Consider the following 26,437-nt stretch of genomic DNA (forward strand, 5'->3'; position numbering starts at 1 on the left):
AGATAGTATTGCAGACAATTTTAGATGATCTCCGGCTGTAGTAAAAATTAACCGAACCAACAATTCGGATAACAACTTACGATCTCTCTTGTGTAGAGATTGTAAGTGATCGGAAGCCCTGGAATATCGAGGATTGTCGTAAATATATTTAAGTAAGTGAACTTCTCATTATAACGGCAGTACCGGGTTAACACGCTCAACAAAGTCGTCCATTTTGAAAGTAGTAATCAACCGAAACCGTTCACTTTTGTTGCATCGACAGTAATTTACCTGTCTTCTAACGGTTCCTTCATCAAGAATAATAGTGTTGACTGTTGGCTTCTGATCATTAATTTTATTCTTCACAGAGTAGATTTTGTCTTTATGATCATCCGTCTTTCTACCAACATCATCTTTTTCGTTTCCACAGTCGAGTTCGGCACCGCAGCATATACTTTAAATTAACAAATAGATAATTGTTAAGTATGGAGCAGTGATTTTAACATTGGAATCAAAAATAAAAGGTTTTACGTTTGATACATCTCGGCTTGCAGAGAGTGCGCATGCGTGAAGTTCGATTTAGTTCTTTTTGTTGGTCCTAAAAAAATAGCAATATAAAGTGATTTTTATGACTTTTTAAGGAAATATTTATCGAAAGACACTATTTCGAGACAACATGGCGCCAGAGACTCCGTGGAGTCCGTGCTTTGTTCAATAGGTGCAACAACACCAATACTGATTGACCCTCCACAATCATCACGACAGACTGTTAGTACTACTGCACAAATTCATTCTTCCGAGGAGTCACGAAATACATTGTAGATAGTCATAGGAAATTAAAACTTGTAAACGTGACTTATCGACACCGTTCACTTTAACTGCAAGCCGCCTCGAGGACAGAATTAATATCCTCGAAATGAACTTTGAAAAGAAATCCTAAAACTATCGGGACAACTCTCACAAATTCTAGATCTTGAGGTGGATAGAAGAAGTGTTTTAACTCGCAAATAACTGAAATTCATCAAATAGTACTATGCATAACTTCAACATGGGTGAATCAGGCTATAATAGTGTAAAGTCGTGATAAAGAAGCCTTCCTCACAGGGAAGAACGCTCAAAGGCCAAAAGTGAGGCGGTTCCAAGATGTCATTAGGTAAGAAAAAGTCAGTAAGGAGGAAGAGAAAAAGTAAGGAGGAAGAGAAAAGATAAGATCCTAAATTTAGTCGACTTTTACGATCAAGGCCTTCTGTTGATTCTCACCCCTGTGATGTAGGGATCTGGATTCTATTCCCTGACTGAGACACAACAAAGTCTATAAATATTGTGTCTGCTCCTGCTTAGCGCTCAGCATGAAAGGAGTGGGACGACTGGGTCGTCCTTTGTCAGTATAATCTGACCGGTCGGGGTGTGTTGAGTGATATAGCACGATAAAGAGGGCTCCACTAGACAAGAAGACAATACAATATACCGCAGTCTCCAAAAACACGTACCATGCACTTCATACACACTACACACCTCATAAATGGAAGGCGTCCTTACATGACCCTGGCTGTTTATTGGGCGTTAATTAATCAAACAAAAAACAGCATCGCATTCATGCATATAATTTTATAATGATTTTTTCTTTGTTTTCATACTAAATCTGTCTTTCTGATTGGCCAATACCTTTTCCATACCACTATGAAAAAGTAATCCGAAAAATGGCGCAAAATTCCGATGTTATCGTGACGTCACAATAAAAACATTGACATCGCGTATTGATTTGGAAAAATAATTCCTTAAAAACCAGTAGAATCGTGCATTAAAATGTATTTTATTTTATCAAATTATTAAAAAAAATATGTATACATTGATGTATTTTTTAATTTCATCCGGTTATGAACACAAAAATTGCTGTCATACCCAGATGAAATTAAAACTACTGCCTTAATACACTCATTGTTATGTTATTAGAGTGAACGTTTTTACTATTCAGTTGATTAATGATTAATTAATTAAAGATGTCCCACTGCTGACAAATGACTTTTTTTCAATATCAAAAACAGGAGCAAACCATTTAGTATTTTTCTTCAGTTACAAAGGTTACTTTTTTCACACCATTACTACCATTGATAAATTTGAGCTTCTAAATTTAAGTTAAAATTGATTAAAAAAATTATTGCATCCCGAAAAAAATCCGTGACACTATATCCTATATGAAATGAAGTACTGATTGCGCATGCACCAAAGGCAAATATATAATATATGTATTTATATAATTTTTTGTGTTAATAAGACATATTTGTACACGATTAAATGCCAATTATAGTTCAAGTGATGAATATATTTGGCTCTAGGAAATTAATATTGTAATGGAGATTTGTTCACATGTACAATTTACCATTAACCTGCTTTGAACATGATTCCCTCGAGGTATCGCCACTCGGTATTACCGACACTCTCGCATACCGCTAACTGAACCATCAGAACTACATGCATGTAACCCCCTTTAAGTCTGACACTGTCGCATACCGTAATATACATTGTAAAACAATTGTTCAAATAACTTGAAATTCCCGTCGATTCTGCATGTATCCCCAAATCATTACCGATATTTCATGGTGTTATTTACAAAAAATCCAGTGATTTTTGTTCTCATAATGGACCAAGCGCGAAATGAAATGTTTCATTTTTAATAAATACCATTTTATACAAAATTAAGGCAATGTCCATTATACAAAGTAAGTTAATAAAGATTGACTTGTAAGTCTCTACAGTAGAATGTATTTGTTTTAAATTATCTCAACCTAGCTTTACCGCCAAAATAGACCTGAACAAAAGGTAGTGGTATAATGAGGTTGGACTATAATGATTACAATGTACCTACCTATCCAAATAAACAAACAAACATACCTACCTCTCCATGATTCCTGATCGGTGGAATAATACTCCGAACACACAAATGGTCCAACTTCTCCGCGATGAATCCAAACATTTTCTTCTGAGAGTTATAAAAACCTGAATATATCCTTGATATTGACTCGACTTTCAATAACATCGAAAACAATATTTCTAGATAATTATAACTTGTATCTTATTGACATCAAATATATTGGTATATAGGATACCAGTAACAGAATCCGTCAGCGTTAAAGTTTACACTGTCGATTGGAAAAAGGTAATCTTTGTCTTTGCCGCACTAATAAAACAGGAAATTTAATATTCCAGTCTTCATTAGCTCGACATTTTACTATTATTCTAAGCAATATCGCAGCTAGCTACGGCTTTTTGTCAATAATAAACTTTTTTAATTATAATATTAATATTTTGTCTATCCAATTTCTGAAGACTTAATATCATTTGTTCAGTATTGTTTATCAGAATACAGTAAAAAATCAAATGTCGGTGATAATAAAAGGTAAATAAACCAAACTATACTTCAGCACCATATCACACAGACGTCCCTAAACCGATTCATCAATGATGACAAGTCTCCGTTTGGAATTCATGAATTTATTACGGAGAGGAATGATCCTTGGTAAATCTAATACATCTACCGGTAGGTAAAGATATATGTTCCTTCTTATACACCTATTGTGATAATTACAATTATTAGACAGGAATACTCTCAGGATAATAAAGGGTTTTTCATGTTTGCAATTTACTTTAAAATTGAAAAAAAGAATTGTTAGAATGTTAGAAATCTTAAGTGTACATAATTACATTCTAATGTAAAACCAAAAACACAACATGATAATGTAAATGGTAACCTTATTCGTTTCATCTTCGTTCCTTATCTAAACTCAAAGTATATTCTTTCCAAATAATTAATGTTGATCAACCCAGCCATCAAAAGTATCAACAGCAAATCCATCATACACGAATTCTTATTAACTCTTATACCTTTTCAACATAAAGAATCAATGGAAAGACTTTTGAGTTTCCTTCGCAATCTATACAACACTTTATGGAAAAGGTAATGATCACATTGCATTTGTTCAAAAATCTCGTAATTAAGGAATAAACATCTATTCCTTATATTTACAGTTTTTCAAGTAAATGAATATTATTAATTCCCGCGGCAGTTGCAATTTTTTTTTATTGAAATACACATATTTTTCTCTCACGTCATCGTCTGAACGATTGAACAGCTGATTGGAATCGAGTCATTCATATGCTCCCGCAAAAGGTGGGTCATGATCCCACGTTACATGTACTACGGCATCAACTATTCACGTAACAATAAAATCGCCGCGCGTGTTGTATTATAAGACTCTTTCATATGTGGATATGAAGGATAGGGATATTCTACCCGAGGGTCACAAAATGTAGTAAAACCCGAGGCTTGCCGAGGGTTTTGCAACATTTTGTGATCCCGAGGGTAGAATATCCCTATCCTTCATATCCACTTATGAAAGAGTATTTTTCTTTCATACCACGACGTTTTACTGCAATTTTACAACTATAATATCCCGCCATTTTGAAATAAATTCGAAGAAATCCACGACTGGAAGTCAATTTCCATACATGAAAAATTACGTGATATTTTCAACACAAATTCCGTTGCTTGCATCTTTTATAGTAAAACCAGTCAATTTTGTGAAAAAAATGTTAAAATTTTACCGAGGAAATAGAGATTTTGTTGACGCCGTGACGTCACGAGGCTTTATTGCATGGGTAGCCATGCAATACAGCCTCAGGCGACATGAGTGTATTGCCCTAGACCAGCCAGTATTACACGTGTAGGTATGAAAGAAAACATTATACACTGATAATGATGAACTAGATAGCATGGTTATTGAATCCGTGTCAGTGCAAACTTTCTCTTATAAGTAATGTTGAATATGTATAATAAATAATCGTTAGTTTCACTGCTAATTAATTTCTCGATTTACTACTTGAAACTTATTCTAGGAGATTCAGTTTCCCGAATCGAATAATCATTGTAACCTTCGAAATCGGCATTCATACAACAGGCTGTGCTGTGATATGAAAAGCATAGATTTCGATCAATTTTGCGACGTACTTAATTAATTAATTAATTTTGCTAATTTGAAGGAATCTGCGAATTTAGTGAAATGAAATGTCCCGCGAATATTTATTTCTCCCATACTTCACAGGGATATCCCGCGGTTGCTAGGGAAACGATATCTCTATCTTACATGGGGGGGTGTAAGACAGCTCACACGCGCTAGACAATAACGTGACGTTGGTAGACAAAAGACGAAATTCCTGTTTGTTTCCAGCTGTTACGTTGCGCCACTATGCAGGAACGTCGTTATGCGTCAAAATTGATGACGTCATCTACAATGCATGCTGTGGTTACGCCGCATTTATTGATGACGTCACGTTATTGTCTAGCGCGTGTGTGCTGTCTTACACCCCCCCCCCCCCCTGTGTAAGACGGAGATATCTTTTCCCTAGCAACCACGGGATATCCATGTGAAGTATGGGAGAACATTGTGTCTGCTGCTAACCACGAACTAGTGAAAGGCCTAGCAGACGACGAGTTTGATTTCCTTGGCTTTGATCCAGAGGTCAGTCAGTCCATAAAAAAACACCCTCCCACCTTTCCAACAAGATACAATCAAACCTTCATGTACTACTACGATCACCGAGTTGAGATTTGTAAATATGAATGAAAAAGATGTCAATCAATTCGTAATTGACCAGGAAAATGCAAACACAAGGAAAAAAAATCATTTTTAGAAACATGGAATGAAAATAGAAACATTCAAATCATTTCTCCCGTCGAGCTTGATAAGTATTTAACGAAATTCTTATTATGTGTTCGACAAAAAGATGGTAGCGAGTATCAACCAAGTTATCTTAGAGGAATATTCGGATCACTAGAAAGATATCTGAAACGTCACCGTTACGGTACAAGCCTAGTCACGGGCTATGAATTTGCATGTTCACGCGAGGGACTCAAAAGTAAACAAAAAGACCTAAAAAAAAAGGTCTTGGAAATAAACCAAAAAGAGCAGATCCAGTGACAGAGTCAGAAATCAACATATTATACGAGAAAGGCCAGCTGGGGAGAAAAACACCAGAATCACTTGTAAGTACTGTATGGTTCAGCAATATGCTTCATTTTGGAATGAGGGGCGGGGAAGAACACAGAGCCTTGTGTTTTGGTGACTTAAAACTGGGCTTTGACACAGAGTTAGGTGCCGAGTTCTTGGAAATGAACGAAAGACAAACGAAAACACGTACCGGAATAGATACAAATGATGTACGAAACTCAAAACCAAGAATGTACGCCGACCCTAAAAACAAAGACAGATGTCCGATTGAAACCTACAAGGAATACTGTCTGAAACGACCGAACAATTTCAGTAGTGAAAATGACCCATTTTACCTAGGAACTGTTACAAACGAAAGCAATCCGCATCCTAACGATCAGTGGTATCTCAGGGCCCCAATCGGACGAAATAAACTTATGAAAAACATGGCAACTAAGAGTGGTCTCAGCGACAACAATCACAAGGAGACTGAAAAAAAGACTATCAAACACGAGTGTAAGTAAATACAAATGTCAAAAAACTGTTCGATGAGAACATTCCAGACGCACAAGCAATAACAATCACAGGACACAAAAACATTCATCTTTGAACAATTATCGAACAGTGAATAATAAACAGAAGCAGGCAATGTCATCGATTCTCTCAAAAACAAACAGAATGTCACCTACCTGTCAAGTGAATCAACTGTCTCAATCAATCACGCACGTGTCTACAACATCACAATCTCGGGACATCACCCTTTGTGAACCTCATTGAAAATCCAGGGATTCGGAGCCTATTCCTTGTGTTTTACAAGGGTCTACGATTACCGGGGGAATATTTCACATCACTATTAACAATTCCACGATTCCTCCAAAGGTAAAACGTCGCCGAGTGATTTATTCCGACAGTGATGATTCTCAGTAGATTCTCTCTACTGTACTGTTTACAATTTCGAAAGATTTCGCACGCGTCAAGTTGATAGAGGTCACTAAGTCGAACGTTCCCGTGACGTCACAATATAGTGCATTTGGACAACGGTGTGTAAAATAAAATAAGACTTCATTTTTTGTTAAATTTTGTTGAATATGCTTTTATACAGCATAATAATAATGTCTTTTCAATTAAAACACTTAGATGATGTATATCATTGTTGCTTTATTTGTTGCTATTTATACTATATAGTGTATGCATCGAATGTGTCAACCATGTAAGATTCTTTTAATCGATACCGTACTAGTTGGTCTCTTAATTGAATATCACTTCTAATGGATGGTTCCTTATAACTGCAGTGTTTATTTGTGTTCATGCCATGTCTCATAAAAAATGTCGACCTAAAATTTCAAATATATCGTTAAATAAGTATCGTCAATCACAAGTTCCACTATACAAGAGGACTTAACACGAATGTACCGCAGTTTCCAAAAACACGCACCCCGCACTTCATACACACTGCATACACGGGAGTCCGTCCTTACATGACGCTGGATATTACATTGTAATAGGAAAAACAAAAGCCAATCACAAAAAGACGGACACAGTGAAGTCTTTCAATACTTTATTTTTTTCTATGAAAATAGTTCAGCATCTACAAAAGAAATATTCTCAATCTAACACATCACACCTACGTTCACCTCATCATACGTCGTTCTTATGCGAATTGAAATACCAATAAAATGTTTGGAAGATCAACTAAATAAAGTCTATATGGTAAGAAGACTATTTTAGGAATCCATCACATTTTGAAAAAAGTGTCCAAGCATTGTGTAAACATGGAAGTAATTTTTATAATAAGTTAACAAACAATATTGCATATAATTAAGAAAAGCGTTCACTATTCCGAGGACTATGTATGTGCCAGCTGTCTGCGAATGATTTCGTTCAGCAGAGCTTTGTTCCATTCTTTCCATGTGGTATTCTGTACTCCCTAGGTCTTGAGATAAATGATGAATCTTTTGACGTAAAATTCCACTTTGATATATGAAATCCATAACAAAGTATAACACTATTCCCGTACAAATTCCAAAAATGAAAGGCAACAGTCTGAAATGAAAGAAAAAAAAACAATATTAACACGTGGAACACAAAGCTTGTTATTTGTGCGGGTCAAAATTTTCACGATCGACACTGAAAACGAAAATCATTAATTTCGCGGTTTTAAATTTTTGCGATCTAGTTACCGGATTCAAACATTTCTCAATATGTCGCGATCAAATTTTCGTGATGCATTTGTAAGCATTCTCATAAAATATGTGGATATAAGGAATAAGGCATAATGGTTATAAAATCCGAGGCTTGTTGTTTAAAATAATTATATATTTTTCAGCACAAAAAATAATGGACCTAAAAGCCATTAGTAATGTGGTGATATAATAATTTATCTATGTGATGCATATTACCGATAAATTTAATGTATTATTCATAATAAATATATGTATTTAATATGCACCTGACTTAGTATGTTTTATGTAGGTATGATATGTAGGATTAATTAAGTTTACCTTAGACAGGGAGGCATAAAGGTAACAATCAATACCTTTAGTTAATCTTTTTATCTTACGATAAGTGACCAACCATGGGCCACTGATAAAGCTTTTACTTAACGGCTGATCATTAGACCAACGAAATCTGACCCCATGGAATACGTATACTGTGCGTGCGCTTATAGGGGCCGCGTCCCCCAGCCAGCAGATAACCTTTGAAGAGATAGTCATTATACGGCGATTGCGAAATTAATATAATAATTCTATTGCCTATTGCTTGTTTAATAACCCACTCTATTGACTTTCATCCCAATTATACTTGTTTAGATATATGTATATATACATTTGTATATTAAAGAGTTGTTTTATATGTTTATGCACTGAATTTATGTTTTTACCTTTAAGTGTGATCAACGTTAACGTTTATGGTAATTCTATTATCAGAAGATTTTCCAGGGTTGTTACTATCATGTTACAAGTTTTATCTCTGGTTTTTAACCATGGACATAATGCTCATTTTTAATTTAACAAGATGACAAGAATTGTACCCCATCTTTGCTGCTTCTCATTTAAAATGCGGAATAAAAATGTAAATCAATTACAATTTTTGTATGACAACCAATATTGTGATATGAAAATTACGTCTTTATAAATGACCATTTCAACAACATCAATTTGATTATGTTGTCTTCGATTGCAGTTCTCCTAAATCATGAAAAAAGCAGCAAACGATCTGCAGGTTCTGATCATGGTCAAACTAGCATGCATTAGATAGATTGATCACTTACCTAAGAGTTCGCAATATGTGGTTTATCTTGGCATGTATTTCAGACATTTTGTTCTGCTAATTATCGTCCACTGAAAAGTAAACGTATATGGGCATGATCTCTATAAAGTTAAAAAAAAGTAGTTATAAATGATTGTAAGATCTGCAAGATAGAGATAGGGGATTTCTGTCTTTAGGCATAAACATTAAATTCTCAATAAAGTTCATTTGATAGGTCAAATCATTTTATTTTTTATATCGTTTACAGTTTATCCGACGGTATATGTTTAATGCAAAATCATAAACAAAAAAATAAAATCAATATTTTAAAATAAGAAGTCACACAAAGCGTAATTATCAACAAATAGTCAAGAAAGTTTCGACCCCGATATTGTTAGTATGTATAGGTGTAGTTAAAATTAAGTTATATCAAAGAATTTTTATAATGCTTTCTTAATAGTTTTGGCACAGCAGTTGAAAATCGATACTTGTAAACATGTCTTCATTTGAAACTGATCGCAATAGAAGTTACGGTTATTGCCGAACACAAGTAGGAAAGTTCATGACCCGTTCTCGGAAGACTTCGTTACGTATACGTAGTTACGGTAGTCACATGATTTATCGGCATCGACGTTAGAATGCCGGTTTGTTTCATTAAATGGGACCCACCAAGCGATGTTTAATATTTATTTGATTCTTTCAAATCAAAAGTTTCCGAATCGGTCCTCTCTCAAACAGCAGGATGGTGGTTTTTTTCAAAATTCACCTAAATCATGAAAAAAATAGAACGACACGGATATTGGGACTTTGTGTGAAAATGGCAGGTGATAGCATAAGTCAGATGGATATTTAGTGTACTTTACGCGTAATTATAATGCACACTTTTTTAAATATTGTAATGTCCGATTGGTATTAAACTAAGTATCATATTACATCTATATTTCATAGTACAGTGAATCTATGTAGTAAACAAAACCTTTACTACTACGGTCCACTCAGGGCCATACATAGTGTTGCTTTTGTAAATAGGAGTGAATGCGCTATATTTCGCTCAATTTCGTTCAATTTCGCTCAATTGGTGGTAACATCAAATTTCGCAATAAACATGACGGTTTTACAATACCTGTACAGTTTGTCGTATGAATGACACTTTCAAATGTTAAAATGATAATTAGCGAAAGCAATTAGACTAAATTAAAGATCGATTATGCATCATCGATTATCATCATGCATAAAAACAATTTTACATATTTTTGTTGTTAAATAATTCCTTATTTTTCGTTATTTTCCTTATCTTTAAAATTATTAAATACAGTGACGTAAATTGATCTACATTTTGGATAATGCGGTCTATTTGGAGCTTTGTTTGTAATCACCAAAATATAACGCGCCATATTCAGTATAAGGTTGATATAATTTTGAGCTCGCATACATATGATAGGCAAATGTAGGTTAAACATTCATTTAAGCGAATTGACCGATTGACATACCTCGACATACATGGGATCGCCTACTCTTACATTTAAATGAAGTTGTGGTCAGTCAGAAACGGACAACACAGGTAATACCATATGGAACATATCTGACACATCAACTAATGTTTATCGAACAGTGTGTAAACCCAAACCAGTATACGAGAAGTATACATCACGTGTATCTTTAGTATTAACGTACCGATTCGTTCAGAATAATCTATCAAAACAGAGCTAGCTATGACAGATAAACCACAACATATATACCACTAAAATGTCAAACGATACTTTATTTTACTAAAAGGGATGGCGTATACTCAGAATGAAAGGATTGGAATATGGTTAATATCAGTCTTACGTTTACCACTGTCCAGGTTAAATGGAGTTTTCAAGTCTGGTCACCTGTCACTAATTTTGAAGAATGGCATTTCGCATACCTGTGAATAAAAAGAAATTAAGATCTACCATCTTGCTAAACTTTTATGTGGGGGGTGCCATCTTATGTTGCATTCCGCACCAAAAATTGACCAAAATATTCATGAAATTCCAATATTGATTACCTCCCCCTGTCAGACACACACTTGGCAGAATTTTAAAATTTCGACAACCATGCATCTAGTTGCCTTTAATTCTTCACTACTAATGGTGTCAAGTTAGGTGCGGCATCAGGCTGATCTGCAGTCGGAGGTGATAGCATAAACACTTTAACATGCGCTGTGAATTGATATAAATAGTTGGAAAATATATTCTATAGCTATCTGTCCATGCAAAATGATTAGACCAAAAAACGTCATAAAGTCCACATTAAAACATTTGGGATCTTAGTAAATAAATGGTAGAGATAAGCCTATCTATATTGATTATATAATCCGCCTGATACATGTATCATATGACTTTGTCCATGTTATACTGTTGCATACATTTTACGTCACTAGTGTAACCTGGGGCTACTTCTCAATGGCTGGAAATCTATTGTGACGTCAGGAATCTTCGAGGACGTTGTGACAAAATGACGTCATTCGCTGGATGTTTCCAATGCATTTTGACGTTATGATAATTCGAAATGTAGGTTATAGTTATGTAATAGAAATCTTTATCTCACCCAGGCACGTAGAAATATATAAAAATAAACTTCGTTTTATTAAATCTCAAATGAAATGGAACACAAACAATTTTGGTACCTATGTAAATATTAAATATTAAAAATCATGGATGCATTATGATGACCAAATATACATATGAATTCACATCATTCGAAGATTGTTGACCAAATGTGCCTTGTATCAGCAAATGACATATATAACGGTATTGTTAATGATATGAAAATCTTATTTTATTCAATTAGTTTAACGTACCTCAAACTTTCATTTCGATACCACAGTCTCCCAAAACACGCAACTCGCACTACACACACGCTACACACCGCATCCATGGGAGGGCGTCCTTACACGACCCTGGCTGTTAATATGACGTTAATTAATCAAACAAACAAACTGACATCTATCTGATATACATAAGTACACGTAATTTAGCAGACTATACAGCATTTATGTCAGAGAAAAAAATCTATATTTCATTAAAAGTGCATACTTGTCTATAATCTAAATTTCCATATGTTGTCATATATATTTACAAATCATTTAAAAATCAAGGCTCTTCAAATCTATATTCGATTAGGTAGTTTATTTTTATCTGCATGTTATGTTTTCTACATATAAGTTTATAATTTCATGGACATGCAATGGACAGTTGTCATTGACATAATTATGGTAATTAACACAATTTCCAGGTGTTGCTGACTTGTACAACTTAGCAAATAAAAAATCAATTAATTTTTATGTTTTTTAAATCACACAATTGCTTTTTATCCCTTCCTCAGGGTTATTTTGTCGACTAGATTTTCTTAGATAATAATTGATATGGAAGATTATAATCATTAAGATAATGTTCCATCTGTCATATGGTCTGTCAAAAGTCTCTAGGAAATTAAAATGTGTAGGAGGATATTTCATTTCTTTAGAATAGTATTTTTCTTAGATTGGGTGTCATCAAAGATTACACAATGCGTTATTCACAAATTAAAAAACAAAATATGAAATTACATATAATCGTCAATAATGAAACATTTTAATTCCACGCGTGTAAATGACATAATAACAAACGTTTTATAAAGTTGCGGATAAAAGCCCTTTTCATGCCATATATAATTACTAAATGCTAATTTTGATAATAAATGTAATAATGTACAATTGTATGCCCCAAAAATACGCTGAAATCATGCAAATGGCTTTGAGTGGTTATAAAGAAATAATCCTTACAAAATGGGTGTTAAATCCTGCCTATAAAGTGACGGAGGAAATTGGTCTTTATACACAGATTATATAATCATATAAACTGTCGACTCACATTTCCCGAAGGCTCATTTTCTTTGATGCTCTTTCCAACGTCCGATATGAAGGCGGAAGGAAAATGCAATAAAATCAAAATATAAAGCTCTAACAAAAAAAACAAAACAAAAAAACAAAAAAAGGTGTGTATTTATAGTTTATGTATTAATTATCACATTCATATAGTAAAACCATAATTTGAGGCCTCATGAAATAGTATTTTAGCGGATTCATTAATCATTCAGTACCCATTTGACCTTTGTTTTAAATATGACAAGCTTGATTATTCAATAAACGGAATGTGAACTCAAGCGGACAGAAACACAAGTACTGTAAACCAACTTTTTATTCGCGGCATTTAATTCCAAGAATTCCCCGTTTCAAAACAGGTTCGTGGAGAATTTTACTATCACGGATCAGACATCGTTTCTACTCTTCATTACTTTTACCCTGACATAAAGTATTTATAAGGTATTACAAAGTTCAAAGTTTCAAATATTTTATTTAAGTCCTCACTCCTCAATTAAAAACATACAAAGTAAATACAACAAAGTTTCTTTAAAATGAAGAAGGCAATCTCCATTCAGAATTATGAGTGACTGAACAATATACTATTCTCGAATTTGCATATTACAGAGTATCTGCACTTGCGGTAGGTATTTGATTGTGACGTCCATTTGTTTGCGAGCGTAACGTCATACTTTCGGAGAAAATGACGTGAATTGCGCTCACAAAATAATGACGTAACAATCGATACCTACCTTGCAATTGAGCTATACTCTGTAAATATGCAAAGACGGAATACACACATACAAGAGATGAGGAATAAAAACCTTAAAAATGATACGACATCAGTTATAAAATAAGTTTCGGCTTTTATCTATTTTCGCCTGACGTCATGGCGGCCGACACAAACACCGTCTCATACGGAAGGTAGGGTTCTGGGATTATCCACAGGGATATGAGAATTAGTTACAGATTTTCTATTCTTTCATACCTACATGTGTAATACTGGCTGGTCCAGGGCAATACACTCATGTCGCCTGAGGCTGTATTACATATGCAATAAAGCCTCGTGACGTCACGGCGTCAACAAACTCTTTATTTCCAAAAAAAATCACAAATATGACTGGTTTTTACTATAAAAGATGCACACAATGAAATTTGTGATTAAAATATAACATAATTTTTCATGTATGGAAAATTGACTTCCAGTCGTGGATTTCTCCGCATTTTCAAAATGGCGGTATATTATAGTTGTAAAATTGCAATAAAACGTAGAGGTATGAAAGGAAAATGCTCTTTCATAAGCGGATGTGAAGGATAGGGATATTCAACCCTCGGGATCAGAAAATTTTGTGACCCTCGGGTAGAATATCCATATCCTTCATATCCACATATGAAAGAGAATCAACCAGAGTGCCTAAAGACCATTTTTAGACGTTTCGTATATAGTACCATGTAGAGTATGATTTTTTATCGTTTTTTTATCTAGAGCTCTAAAACGTCTATTATGGTCATAGGGCACTCTGGTGGGTCCATGATTATATAATCTGTAACTAATTTTCAGATTCCTGTGGGATTATCAGGTTCAGTTTTACTAAACTTTTAATTGTTTATTTAGTTTGAATATATATATTTTACTTCTGAACAAATATAATCATCTTAGTGCTAACAAAGCATTTCTTAACTATACTCATACAATTGTATCGATAACAATTCGCGGAGATTAACTTCGCGATTTTTAGTCGATCGCGAAATTCGCGAAAGTAAATCGCATGCGAAAAAAGTTGGTTTACAGTAAGAGTGAATGCATATCAAACGTTTCAGTGACTTTGCAGTTATTCGTTTTTATTTACCGAATGGATCACTATCGCCATGAAAGTTTACGTTCGATGCATTTTCCTGCTGATGTTATCAAAGTATTTGTTTATTTATGAAAAAGAGGTAGGTATATTATATCGTTGACCATTTAAATGTAATTTAGATGTTTAATAAAGTTTCACAATCACAACAGCTTTTAAATTATAACCCTCGGCATCGGGTAGATCGCCTATCGGAAGTAAGAAAGAGTTAGACATGACGTAATGTTTCAAAAGATATGACGTAATGTTTGAAAAGTGTTTGGTCGTGTTATATCTCTAACATTGTTGGAGTAAGCAACCACCTCATGTACATGTGTATAGACGTGTATAAAGACCGCTTGCCTACAAAACTCTTTGTTTCTTTATCTCTTGTTTATGTTTGTAATTGTGGTTTCCAATCTATGTATGATGAGCTCAATAATTAGCGGTTTTCCAACCACCTGCTCTCTGACACCTGTTTTATGTGATAGCAAATCCGTGATATCTCTTCTTCTGAATCAATTACATGCACCTAAGATACATTGTTAATAAAATTGCTAGTGCAAGATTGACAGCATTTTCACTTTGTAGCGTAATTCTGACGAATCCCCACAATAGGGAAAATATTTTGTAATAATTTGTAAATTTTATTTTTTTATCTTTATTGTTCTCTATTTGAAAAGAGAACAGCTATGTTTATTGGAATGGTCATTTTTAGAGTCTCCAGTTACAATGTGTTAATTGAATATGGAGTACTAATTATCATGATGTTATGACCATTCCATTATTTTGTATGTGTTAATTGATAACTTTCATGTGATTTTTACACATATAACATGGTTTAGTTTTAATAAACCGTCATCTTACATAAGATGTTATCATCGTTATAAGATGGCCATTTTCAATTCACACATTTGTGTCGAGTTTTATGTGGAGCATGCATAAATGCGAGCTATGCATATAGCTTATTTTATGCGGCGACACATGCCATTATTATTGATAATTAAAGTTAGTATTTTTCTGTTTTAAGCCATATATACATATGTGCACCCTTTATGTGGCCTCTTATAGTTTCCCTGTGTAGAGCCCCAATATAAGGCGCTCTCTCATTGGCTGTTATATTAATACTGATTGCTTATTGGTTGCTATATTAAGCTTCATTTTTGCAAAAAATTTTCACAGACGCCATCATTTTCACCTCATTTTACGATTAATTTTTACAATTTCGGAAAGTTTAAAACCCACCCTACTTCCCTCCCTTTAATACAAGCTTTTCTTTTGCATCATCTTGGGTGACGTCATTTTGGCGTATTTCTGTCGAATCTGACTCTTTTGCGTAATTCTTATATAAGATGACGGTTTATTAAAACTAAACCATGTTATATGTGTAAAAATCACATGAAAGTTATCAATTAACACATACAAAATAATGGAATGGTCATAACATCATGATAATTAGTACTCCATATTCAATTAACACATACATTGTAACTGGAGACTCTAAAAATGACCATTCCAATAAACATAGCTGTTCTCTTTTCAAATAGAGAACAATAAAGATAAAAAATTAAAATTTACAAATTATTACAAAATATTTTCCCTATTGTGGGGATTCGTCAGAATTACGCCTCAGAATTATGCAAAAGAGTCAGATTCGACAGAAATACGCCAAAATGACGTCACCCAAGATGATGCAAAAGAAAAGCTTGTATTAAAGGGAGGGAAGTAGGGTGGGTTTAAAACTTTCCGAAATTGTAAAAATTAATCATAAAATGAGGTGAAAATGATGGCGCCTGTGAAATTTTTTTGCAAAAATGAAGCTTAATATAGCAACCAATCAGCAATCAGTATTAATATAACAGCCAATGAGAGAGCGCCTTATATTGGGGCTCTACACAGGGTAACTATAAGAGGCCACATAAAGGGTGCACATATGTATATATGGCTTAAAACAGAAAAATACTAACTTTAATTATCAATAATAATGGCATGTGTCGCTGCATAAAATAAGCTATATGCATAGCTCGCATATGGTGTATGGATATTCCTTAACCAATCTTCTAGAATTAATTACCACATAAAAATATGGAAAAGTCGAAAAATAATTAAATGCAAATATGTAATATCATATTAAATTTATGTATACCACTTTTTTGAATATGTTTTGTTTATTTATAAGTATTGTAATATGATAATTGAACAAAATATTCAATAAACCTACGATAATCAGAACACTTCCGTTCCCAGTCCAAAGCTCCTGATTGCGAATTTTCTGGATCGCTGGATTCTGTGTTCTTTGTCAATTATCAAATCTATTCTCTTATCATTCTATCCGGATTTTGAGTTTTCCGGATTATCGTGGGTCACTGTATACACTTGGAACTTCTCGGATATGTACATTGACGTTTTACATCCGAAGAGTTCCGATTGCCAACGGATTGTCTGCACCTGTGATATGTCCCGCGAGAAAAACATTTCAGATTGATCGAATCTCCAAGTTATTCAAATGAACGAATTGATTATTTTCCCTATTAAAAGACCCGATAGTGTTTTCGGCCATCCTTTAATCTCCTTATCCATATGATACTTCGTCACATATGGTGATGTATTCATATATTAGATTTCCCTTCTCCGATATATTGTATTGAGTATTGTTTATACAATGTATATATAGCTGTAGTGAAATTAATTCAACATATAAATTGAATGATAAACAGATGTTTGAAGCGTCCTTTTATTCTATATCTGATGTTATACCACATTGAAATGTATCCGATCGCATTAGCTAGCTATTGTATTTATATTGAAATATGAACGAAAAATGCATTAAGATGATAGTTGGTGTAATCTCCCCTGATGTCGATAGCAAACCTTTATGAATCGAATAGGTTAAATTATTAAATCTGATTTTATTTTTCTTCGATTATCTATTGAAAACCAAAAGGCTTGATGAATTAAGATGTTAAAAACCTTTCAAATGGACAGACAAACATGTAAAATATTATTTACTTAAAATTTACGCATTGTAAAAAAAAATTCATGTCTTATGTATGTTTAGATGGAAATATACCTGCAGAAAAATCACTTAATGAGTACTAATAACACTATAAAGATGTGAAATGAAATTGTAGGCCACAGATTGGCTTATTGGTCCTAACTTATGTGCTCTTATACTGTAATGATGTTTGCCAGTACTGCCAAAAATCATCTTGAGCTCTTATTTGTACTTGTAAAATTACAACATATGCATTGTAAGTACAAATGTATTGTAAGTCTTAAAATGCTGGTAACGTTTGACAGTGAAAATATGAAAACTCTTTATGATGAGTGAGTATGAAAAATACGCCACATATAACTTTGATAGATAAGATGTGGCTGTGGTATCTTGATAAAATATTACACCGTATAGTCGGCTATTTTTGTGGATAAATATTTTAGCGCTTATGACTTAATTCGAAAAAAAATGTGCTTACAAATTGAAAAAAACGCAATCTGACGACCGAGAGTACAAATGATTTACCAATTAATTTTAGTGGTTGTTACAATAATGTCTCGGAAATCACGAAAATACTCCCACGAAAAATGCCGGAAATGCCGTAATATAGTATATTATCTTCGCTCTTGAAATTATACATTCTTACAACATAGCGCAGATTTTCTGGTTGAGTGATTGTTCTTTTGTATCGTGATACATATGTTTATGCCAGACACGTCTATCTCGGGTTTCATCACTCTAGTTTTACCATGCATGAGTGATTCGGTATACCACACCATCCTACCCCTATATTAAATTACCGAGGCGTATACCTACATACTATGTACTAACAAACTATCTTCAAACACTGAATGTGAAGTTTTATACCAAAACATTTCATGTTCAGGTTTCATTTCCATGATAATAGGAATAAATAACATCTGGAGGTGGCAGTCATTACTATCATCTGGAAAAGGATTTGATTCTGTGCGCATTTATGCATGCATATACAGTGGAATGATATTTTGAATGTGAGAACATGCCTCGTTTCCGGTCTAGGTGAGTATATCAGTCCAAACATATGTATGTCCATTATACAATGTACCAACAGCTACTTTAATTCGGAAATGATTAGCCCACCATAGGGCTGTATAACACATTTCCAGTATATATTAAAGTATACATCGCCTAAATCAGTCAGCTATACGGTAGTTGAATAATGAAAGAAATGAAAATGGAAACACATGCATTATGTGATGTGCCTACTAGTGAAGTTATCTTTTGTTAACACTACTGATGGTACCCATTTTGCTTCTATGAGCGAACGCCGATACACGCTTCTGATCATATAAAGTACATGTAATAAGAGGCGTATGGTCTTGATACAGAATGTCACAAAGACTTGTCAACCTATTGGCCCCATGACGCCACCTACATCTCGATGACGGTCTTATGTCATGCCCGCATGTCAATCTAGTATGAAGAACAGTCCCTATACTGAAATCGTGGTATGAATGACCTTGCGTATGAGTATTTGATCCTATCATATTCGGGAGTTGAGGACAATTAGTATCTTTTACCGCTTCCCTTTGGGTGGTAACCGTATAATTCACATTGTTATGTATCATAAAGTTTGCCCAGAATTCCATTGCATTTGCTTCGGTAATATTGGAGAAATTTTTACGGTTTTTACGAACACATGGCCCACGACGACGGACAAAGGGCAATTAGAAAATATCACTAAAACATTGTTGCAAGTTATCTCAGAATAAGGCACAGGTCATCGAATTTTGATGTATGCATACGAGTGTCCGTAAAAGTCATTGGGCTAGCAAATAATATCTTCTGGTGTATGATACTGTGATAGATATCAAAATAATATAGGGAATTTATCCAAATAGCTCAAGGGAAAATATAACAGTCACACACATATAGTATTAGTTATTTAATATTTGATAAATAACGATAAATATTAATCAATACATATTTTCATTTACAGGACAGGATTCATCGCTATCGGTATCCTTTTTTACCTATTGTTGCATTTGGTAATTGATGTCTCTCGCAGTCGGATGAATATAACATCTCCAAAGTATTTGAAGGCAGACACCAACAGATTTAAACAGTTTTGTTCTAGTAAAATGACTCGTTATATAAAAGAAGAAATCAATTCTGATAAAAGACATGCCAACACACAAGAAGCACGTCATCTTGTATTTCTGAAAGTTCACAAGGCAGCAAGCTCTACAGTACAAAACATCTTCTTGCGATTTGGAGCTATACGTGATCTAGTGTTCATCCTACCGAAAACAAACACCAACGTGATCAGTATAACGGAATCAGTAACAAAGCATAATGTTCTTCCACCCCCTACCGGAAGGACGTATGACATTCTCTGCTGTCACGTGATATACAACAAATTAGCAATGCAGACTGTAATGCCGAAGGATACATTCTATATCGGCATTCTTCGACACCCATATGCACAGTTTCTTTCTTCTATAAAATATTTCCATCCACCAGAGTTTTTCAACATACCAGGAATGAAGAAAATAACTACATTTCTTCATAACCCAACTAGATATATTTCTCGATCTACAGTGGGGCACTTTCTTAACAATAGAATGGCTTATGATTTCAACTTTCCACGTGAGTTATTTATCAATAGAAAAGCAGAGGATATACAAAGATATCTAAGGTTTCTCGATAAAGAGTTCAGTATTGTTTTGATAGCAGACCACTTAGACGAGTCATTGGTTCTTATGCGTAGATTATTGGGATGGAAGTTAAAAGACATTTTGCACGGACGTATAAATGAAGGAAAACTTTTGTTTACTGAAATATCAAAGATGAAAAAGACTATCAAGGAGCTCCATAGGAGTTGGGCTGAATTAGATTATCATTTGTACGACTACTTTTATAAACGACTTTTCGAAAAGATAAAACTAGAAGGGCCCGACTTTCAAAAGGAGCTGGGATACTTTAAAAGGATTCAACTTGATGTAAAGACATTTTGTCAATCAACTGTGAAAGAAAGTATGGTTTTGAGCATGTCGCCATGGAATGAGCAGTTTGAAATTACAAACCTCGACTGTATCTACATGAACATACGAGAGAGAGTTTTTATTCAGGAAATACGACACCAGCAATATGTAAAGAACTAATTAATCGAGAATGCGATATTAGTCAGATTTGTATGGCGTGTGTGGATGTAACATAGATTTATATGACGTGTGTTGCTGTGACCTAGATTTGAAGGCTCGTGTCGCTGTGACCTAGATTTGTATGGCTTATGGGGACGACTGGTTCGCCCGTTGTCAGTATAATGTGACAGGATGGGGTGCGTGGCTTAGTGTCTTCGGCGGCATGCTTCAGTGATATAGCACTATAAAAAGGGCAACAGTTCCATTATACAAGAAGACACATCATGAATACGCACCTCGTACAACATACACGCAACACGCCGCATTTACGGGAGGCCGTCTTACATGACCATGGCTGTTAATAGGACGTTAATTAATCAAACAAACAAATGGCTGTAACTTATAGATTTGTATGGCATGTGTCGCTTTGACCTATATTTGTATGACCTTATCGCTATGACATAGATTTGTATGGCGTATATGGCTCTGGCCTATAGATTTGTATGGCCTGTGTCGCTGTGACCTAGATTTGTATGTCGTTTGTGCATGTGACCTAGATTTGTATTGCCTGTGCCGCCTAACTTTGTATTGCTGCCTATCCTTTGGTATTCTATGTTACTGATATAATGTTGACATGTATTTTAATGAATGCAGTGTATTAGAATATGTTTTATAGGTAGAACGTACACGATGAGGTGTTATCATATATATGTTTGATACAATGAATTTGCTTATTAGTAAGGTTCATCGTGTTTATTTATCTGATCATTTTGCTTATTTGTACTATGCAGCATTTGAGAAAATCAGAAAAAAAACCTTTTTCACAATTCAATCCTCTACGCTGTTACAAACTATTAACAACTGCGGAAATCGACTTAGCCCACTCCGATGCTGCATGAAATAATTGAAATATGTCAATATAGTAATAAATAAAGAATACCAAAGGATGAGGAGGAATGAAAGATAGAAAATTTTCAAAATAACCATGTCATAAGATAAAACTGAAAATGTAAGCTTGCAATTCTCCACCCAACCTAATAAGGAATATAGCATATTGCAAGCATGCAATATTATTTCGGTCATTCAGTATTAATCTTGCCACAAAAGAAATGAGAAAGTTTATAGCAATTCAAAATTGAATATTCTTGTTAAATGTTTGAATGCATTCATTTCGTAACATGAAACATAATAATGATCGATCCTTTTTCAAATTGAAATTGAGATTGTTTCCCTCAGAATAAATTCTGATGGCCTTTAATTATCTATATCGTATAAACAGCGACAAAAATAAAAACTTACCAATTTTCAAAAACTCTACTGTTGTTTCTGGCGTCAGTTTGTTTGTCCTGCAACATACATATCCTTGTTTGTGTTTTGATGAAATAATTTTATCTTCGTTCGATAAAACCTCGCCATTAATCATCTACATTTTTCATCTGATCAAAGTATCATCACCCATACAGATCCTAGCCTATCCATGTCCTCCTGTTACCGGTCATATTGATTATTATAACATACGCTCTATGTTGTATTTACAAGACTCGCTTTACAAAAGGCATGCATAAACAAATTACGTTACTGACAATGCATCTACCCTATTTACATGTTATGGAGGCAACACCTGGAAATTAATGGGAGCATGTAGAGAATCTTATTTATATGTTTAGAAAAGATTATGTATGTTAACAAAACAAAGTTTATCCTCCGGAAATGTCATCTTTTGTCCTTTGTTTGAACATATTTTTAATGCATGTATGTAGTATGTGGTTTCTATAGACTTTACTCTTATACTTGTGAATTAATCTTTGTTTCACTCAAAACATATGGCGGATTGTGGTAGACGAAACAAAATGTGTCTGCCTTCAATGGTTAACAGGGTCTTAGACGCATAATCCAGTTTAGCGGGTTCACATGTAACGCTTGACAATTTTTTTTAACTCTAACGGGTTTCTGTGAGAAAGCCACTTGTTTTAGACACTGCCTCCCACACGGGCATTTGCAGACTAAAAGGATAATTTAAAAGCATGTGATATATTGTAATTATATATCAGAAAATCACTAAGCCGTCTGTAATAAAATCGTTACTTAGAAAATGCGTGCGCCTGTGGTCTCCTATAAGATTGTATTCCAAGCACGATTTCATCGTAGATATACATTCACATGTTCTGGTATAACACGAACACGACATGTAAATCATAAAAATTCTTCACTAAAAGCATGTCGCATAATGTGATGAAGATGAACCATTGAAGTTAGTGGGATTTTGATACCATACATGAAGTTAGGTGTACAAAACAAATTGTTTTCTCGATTTTAACTATACTTAGATTAAGTTCAGTTCATTGAAGGGTGATGTCAATAAGTTTGAACATTAGTTTTTTTACGTTTAATTGTACTTTTAAAATAATAAAATACATTAACCATATGTTAACATATAGGGTATGTTCCCTTAAGGCACTTGGGTCTGTTAAAGTTTTATGTAGACGCCTGACATATACGATTGTAAGACATTATGAATCACTTGTAATATAAACGTTGTTGGGTTTGATTTTTTTGACATCCAATTTACAGTCTAGGTAATTTGAGGACGTGACAGGTTAAGATGATGGAGGAAAGTAGGACTACCTGGAGAAAAGTCACTGACCAGCGAATTAGACTTCGCAATCCAGAAGTGGAAAGTTGTGGTAATATGTCCAGACATATTAACCACACACGCAGCACCGCGACTCCTAAAACATAGGATGAAAGATAACGCAACAAAACTTATATAAAACTAACATATTAAGTGCGAGCGTACTCCCGCGCTATTATTTTCTTTGTCGGGTGTAGAGTCCTTGTACATCCGCTATGCGCAGAGTCTAACTGCGCACGTGATAACTGAAGTTACTGCTTTATATCGTCTCATATATGTTTCTGGTTTAATATATTTCGCCGTGATTTAGTGACACCAACCTTCTTGAAACATATCACAAGAGATTCCTGTCAACGGTGTTCTACTATAAATTAACAACAGTGACATAAGACAGTGCTAAACGAATTCGTTTTGTGTAAACTTCAAGCGGCGTATTATGTACTCTTGTATCGGTCACGATATTCTGAACATCTGATCAAATTCCGGAATAATGCAATGCAATTCGGGTTTATGTAGTCAATAAAAAAATAGGTGACGACACCGATAACTTTTAGTACCGGTTAAATGCATTTACAGCGTTATTTAGCAGTTTATATTTTAAATCAATTTATTTCACATCATTTTAGGTCCAAGGTGTACGTTGCAATATCGCTTACTTACCCGTGATCATAGACTGCATTTGCTGCGGTACTCATAAGTATAGATAAAATTACCCAGCATTGAGTAAGAGAAACAGAATAAAAAAGACATCATATGATGTACAATATAAATCTGGGTGCCTGAGCACTAGATCTGATCATGTTCCCCAGAAAGGCATTCAAGTGTGACGCAGCGCTGTAGCGGTCGACTATTTTGAACAGCGAAACAAGTTTATCGCATCAATATCAATAAAATGATAAACAAACTTCTATGTAACAAAGAACGCAGTGAACAAAGATAAAAGCAATCTGGTTAAAACACAGATCCTTATAACCACTCCATTAAATAGAGGATCTGACAAAATCCCATAGGGGGTCACGTCCAGATGACCTTTATACCACGTGGAATCATACCAATTTTTTTTCTACGCCTTGCTACATCAATTGAAAACGATATTTCGTCGCAGTAAATATACACAATAAGCTTTGTTGTGCTCTTTGGGCGAGAGGACTACGTAAACCAAAATAATTCTGACAGTTTTTTCAAACAATTTCGTCCCCTGAAATTCACTGTCAAAATTTTGCAAGTAGCAATTTGATTAACCATTTTCAAAGGTCACCTGGACATGACCCCTAATGGGATTTTCTCAGATCCAATTATCAAACGTAGTGATAATAAGGATTTGTATTTTAATCAGATTGAGTTAAAAGTAACTTTACATTTAAAGTTCTGATGAAGTAAAGGAAAGTATTTATACAACACATCCAGGATATAAACCATCTCCTTGCAATAGGCCCAAGGGTAATGACCGATAGTGTTACATATAGGGCATATATCTGCGGGTTAATTATTAATTATTTGTTACATTTTTGTACGTGCAAAATATCTCAAATAGGGGCCTTATAGATGCATATTGTACTGGAAATTAAGGTCTTAGGATGTAGTTAGCGAGCGTTTAATGTCTAGCAGACATATTTCTAGTTTTAAATATCATGTAATATCACGATCAATTTGTAACACATAGCCTTCAGTAGTAATTATTTGTTAGTCAAATTTTGTACATTTATTTATTTGAGGATCATTTTAACTTTTTGACCAACATTTTATTAAGTTTTGATATATACATTGTATGTATCAGTATGATTGTTTCATTTAATTTGTACTCAGCTCAGAAATGCTTTTTATACTATTGCAGTTAAAAAAACAAATAACCTTGGTTATTCTTGTTCTGGCAAAAATAGTTTTAAGATTTGTAAACAAACCTGTATCTAAATTCCATAGTACCTTTAAATACTGTATTATTTTTAATCTCAAAATAATTTGTTTGAAACATGTCATAATTATTCATTTGTATAATATTCATGTAAGGGTTGTAGGGTAAACTGGGTAATACATTTATTTTGTAAATAATTTAAGGGAAAGTATTATATCTGGCTAAAATCAGATGTATGGCTTTGTTAACTACCATACTACGCCTGAAAAATCTGGTAATAATGGACAAGTTATATGAACAGATGATCTTAGTCAGCTTTCTATTTAGGTAGTACATACTTATTAGTTAGAGGAATAATAAATTACTCTTGCCAAGTTGTAGGATATATTGATTTAAAGCATTTATGAAAAATTCATTTGAAAAAGACATCTCAGGGTTATTCTTATATGTGTTAGTTGGCTTTGCTACTTATTTTAACTGTTATATATATACATTGTAATGAAATAAAGAAATACAGAGGATTCGAGATCCCAAAACAATTCGATAAAGTACGATTTATAATCAATTAGCGTGACCTTTCAGTTATTATGATATCACAAAAATCACATCAAAAGATGACTATGTAACAGTCACTAGGTGGTGGGACTAATTGACTGTTAATTGTACTTTACCCACATTGTTTTGATATCTCAAAACCGCCATATTCAACTCTACAACATGCAAATATTAGGAAGTTGAAAAATGGATGTATGGTGATGATCATCCCTTTCTTTTATCATCAAAGATAAAATATTTATTAATATAACTTTTTATGAATATGTCTATACATAATAAAAAAAAATATAATGTAATACTATAAAAATTGCAATGATTACATTATTTATCGATTGCTTTATTTCTGTTACATTTGGAAAAAATGTG

The 26,437-nt window shown here is 34.0% G+C and overlaps 1 protein-coding gene and 1 long non-coding RNA gene across 2 annotated transcripts; one reads left to right on the forward strand and one right to left on the reverse strand.

Annotated features, from left to right (window-relative positions):
• Window positions 1-7,507: 7,507 nt before the first annotated feature.
• LOC138326293 (uncharacterized) lies at window positions 7,508-22,534 on the reverse strand. Its single transcript, XR_011208885.1, has 4 exons — window positions 22,332-22,534; window positions 11,043-11,121; window positions 9,235-9,304; window positions 7,508-8,006 (listed from the first exon to the last, which is right to left on the reverse strand). It is a non-coding gene; the product is annotated as an uncharacterized lncRNA (long non-coding RNA).
• Window positions 19,949-22,326, forward strand: LOC138326292 (galactose-3-O-sulfotransferase 2-like). The gene has a single exon (XM_069272410.1). It carries the CDS (start codon window positions 19,962-19,964, stop codon window positions 21,051-21,053), a length of 1,092 nt encoding a protein of 363 aa, XP_069128511.1. The 5' UTR covers window positions 19,949-19,961; the 3' UTR covers window positions 21,054-22,326.
• Window positions 22,535-26,437: the final 3,903 nt, after the last annotated feature.

Source organism: Argopecten irradians, chromosome 6, assembly GCF_041381155.1.
Source record: "Argopecten irradians isolate NY chromosome 6, Ai_NY, whole genome shotgun sequence".
Taxonomy (NCBI): domain Eukaryota; kingdom Metazoa; phylum Mollusca; class Bivalvia; order Pectinida; family Pectinidae; genus Argopecten; species Argopecten irradians.

What these genes read in the sequence shown, in the direction of transcription:
- LOC138326292 (XM_069272410.1), top strand. Translation starts at nt 19,962, where the DNA reads ATGAATATAACATCTCCAAAGTATTTGAAGGCAGACACCAACAGATTT.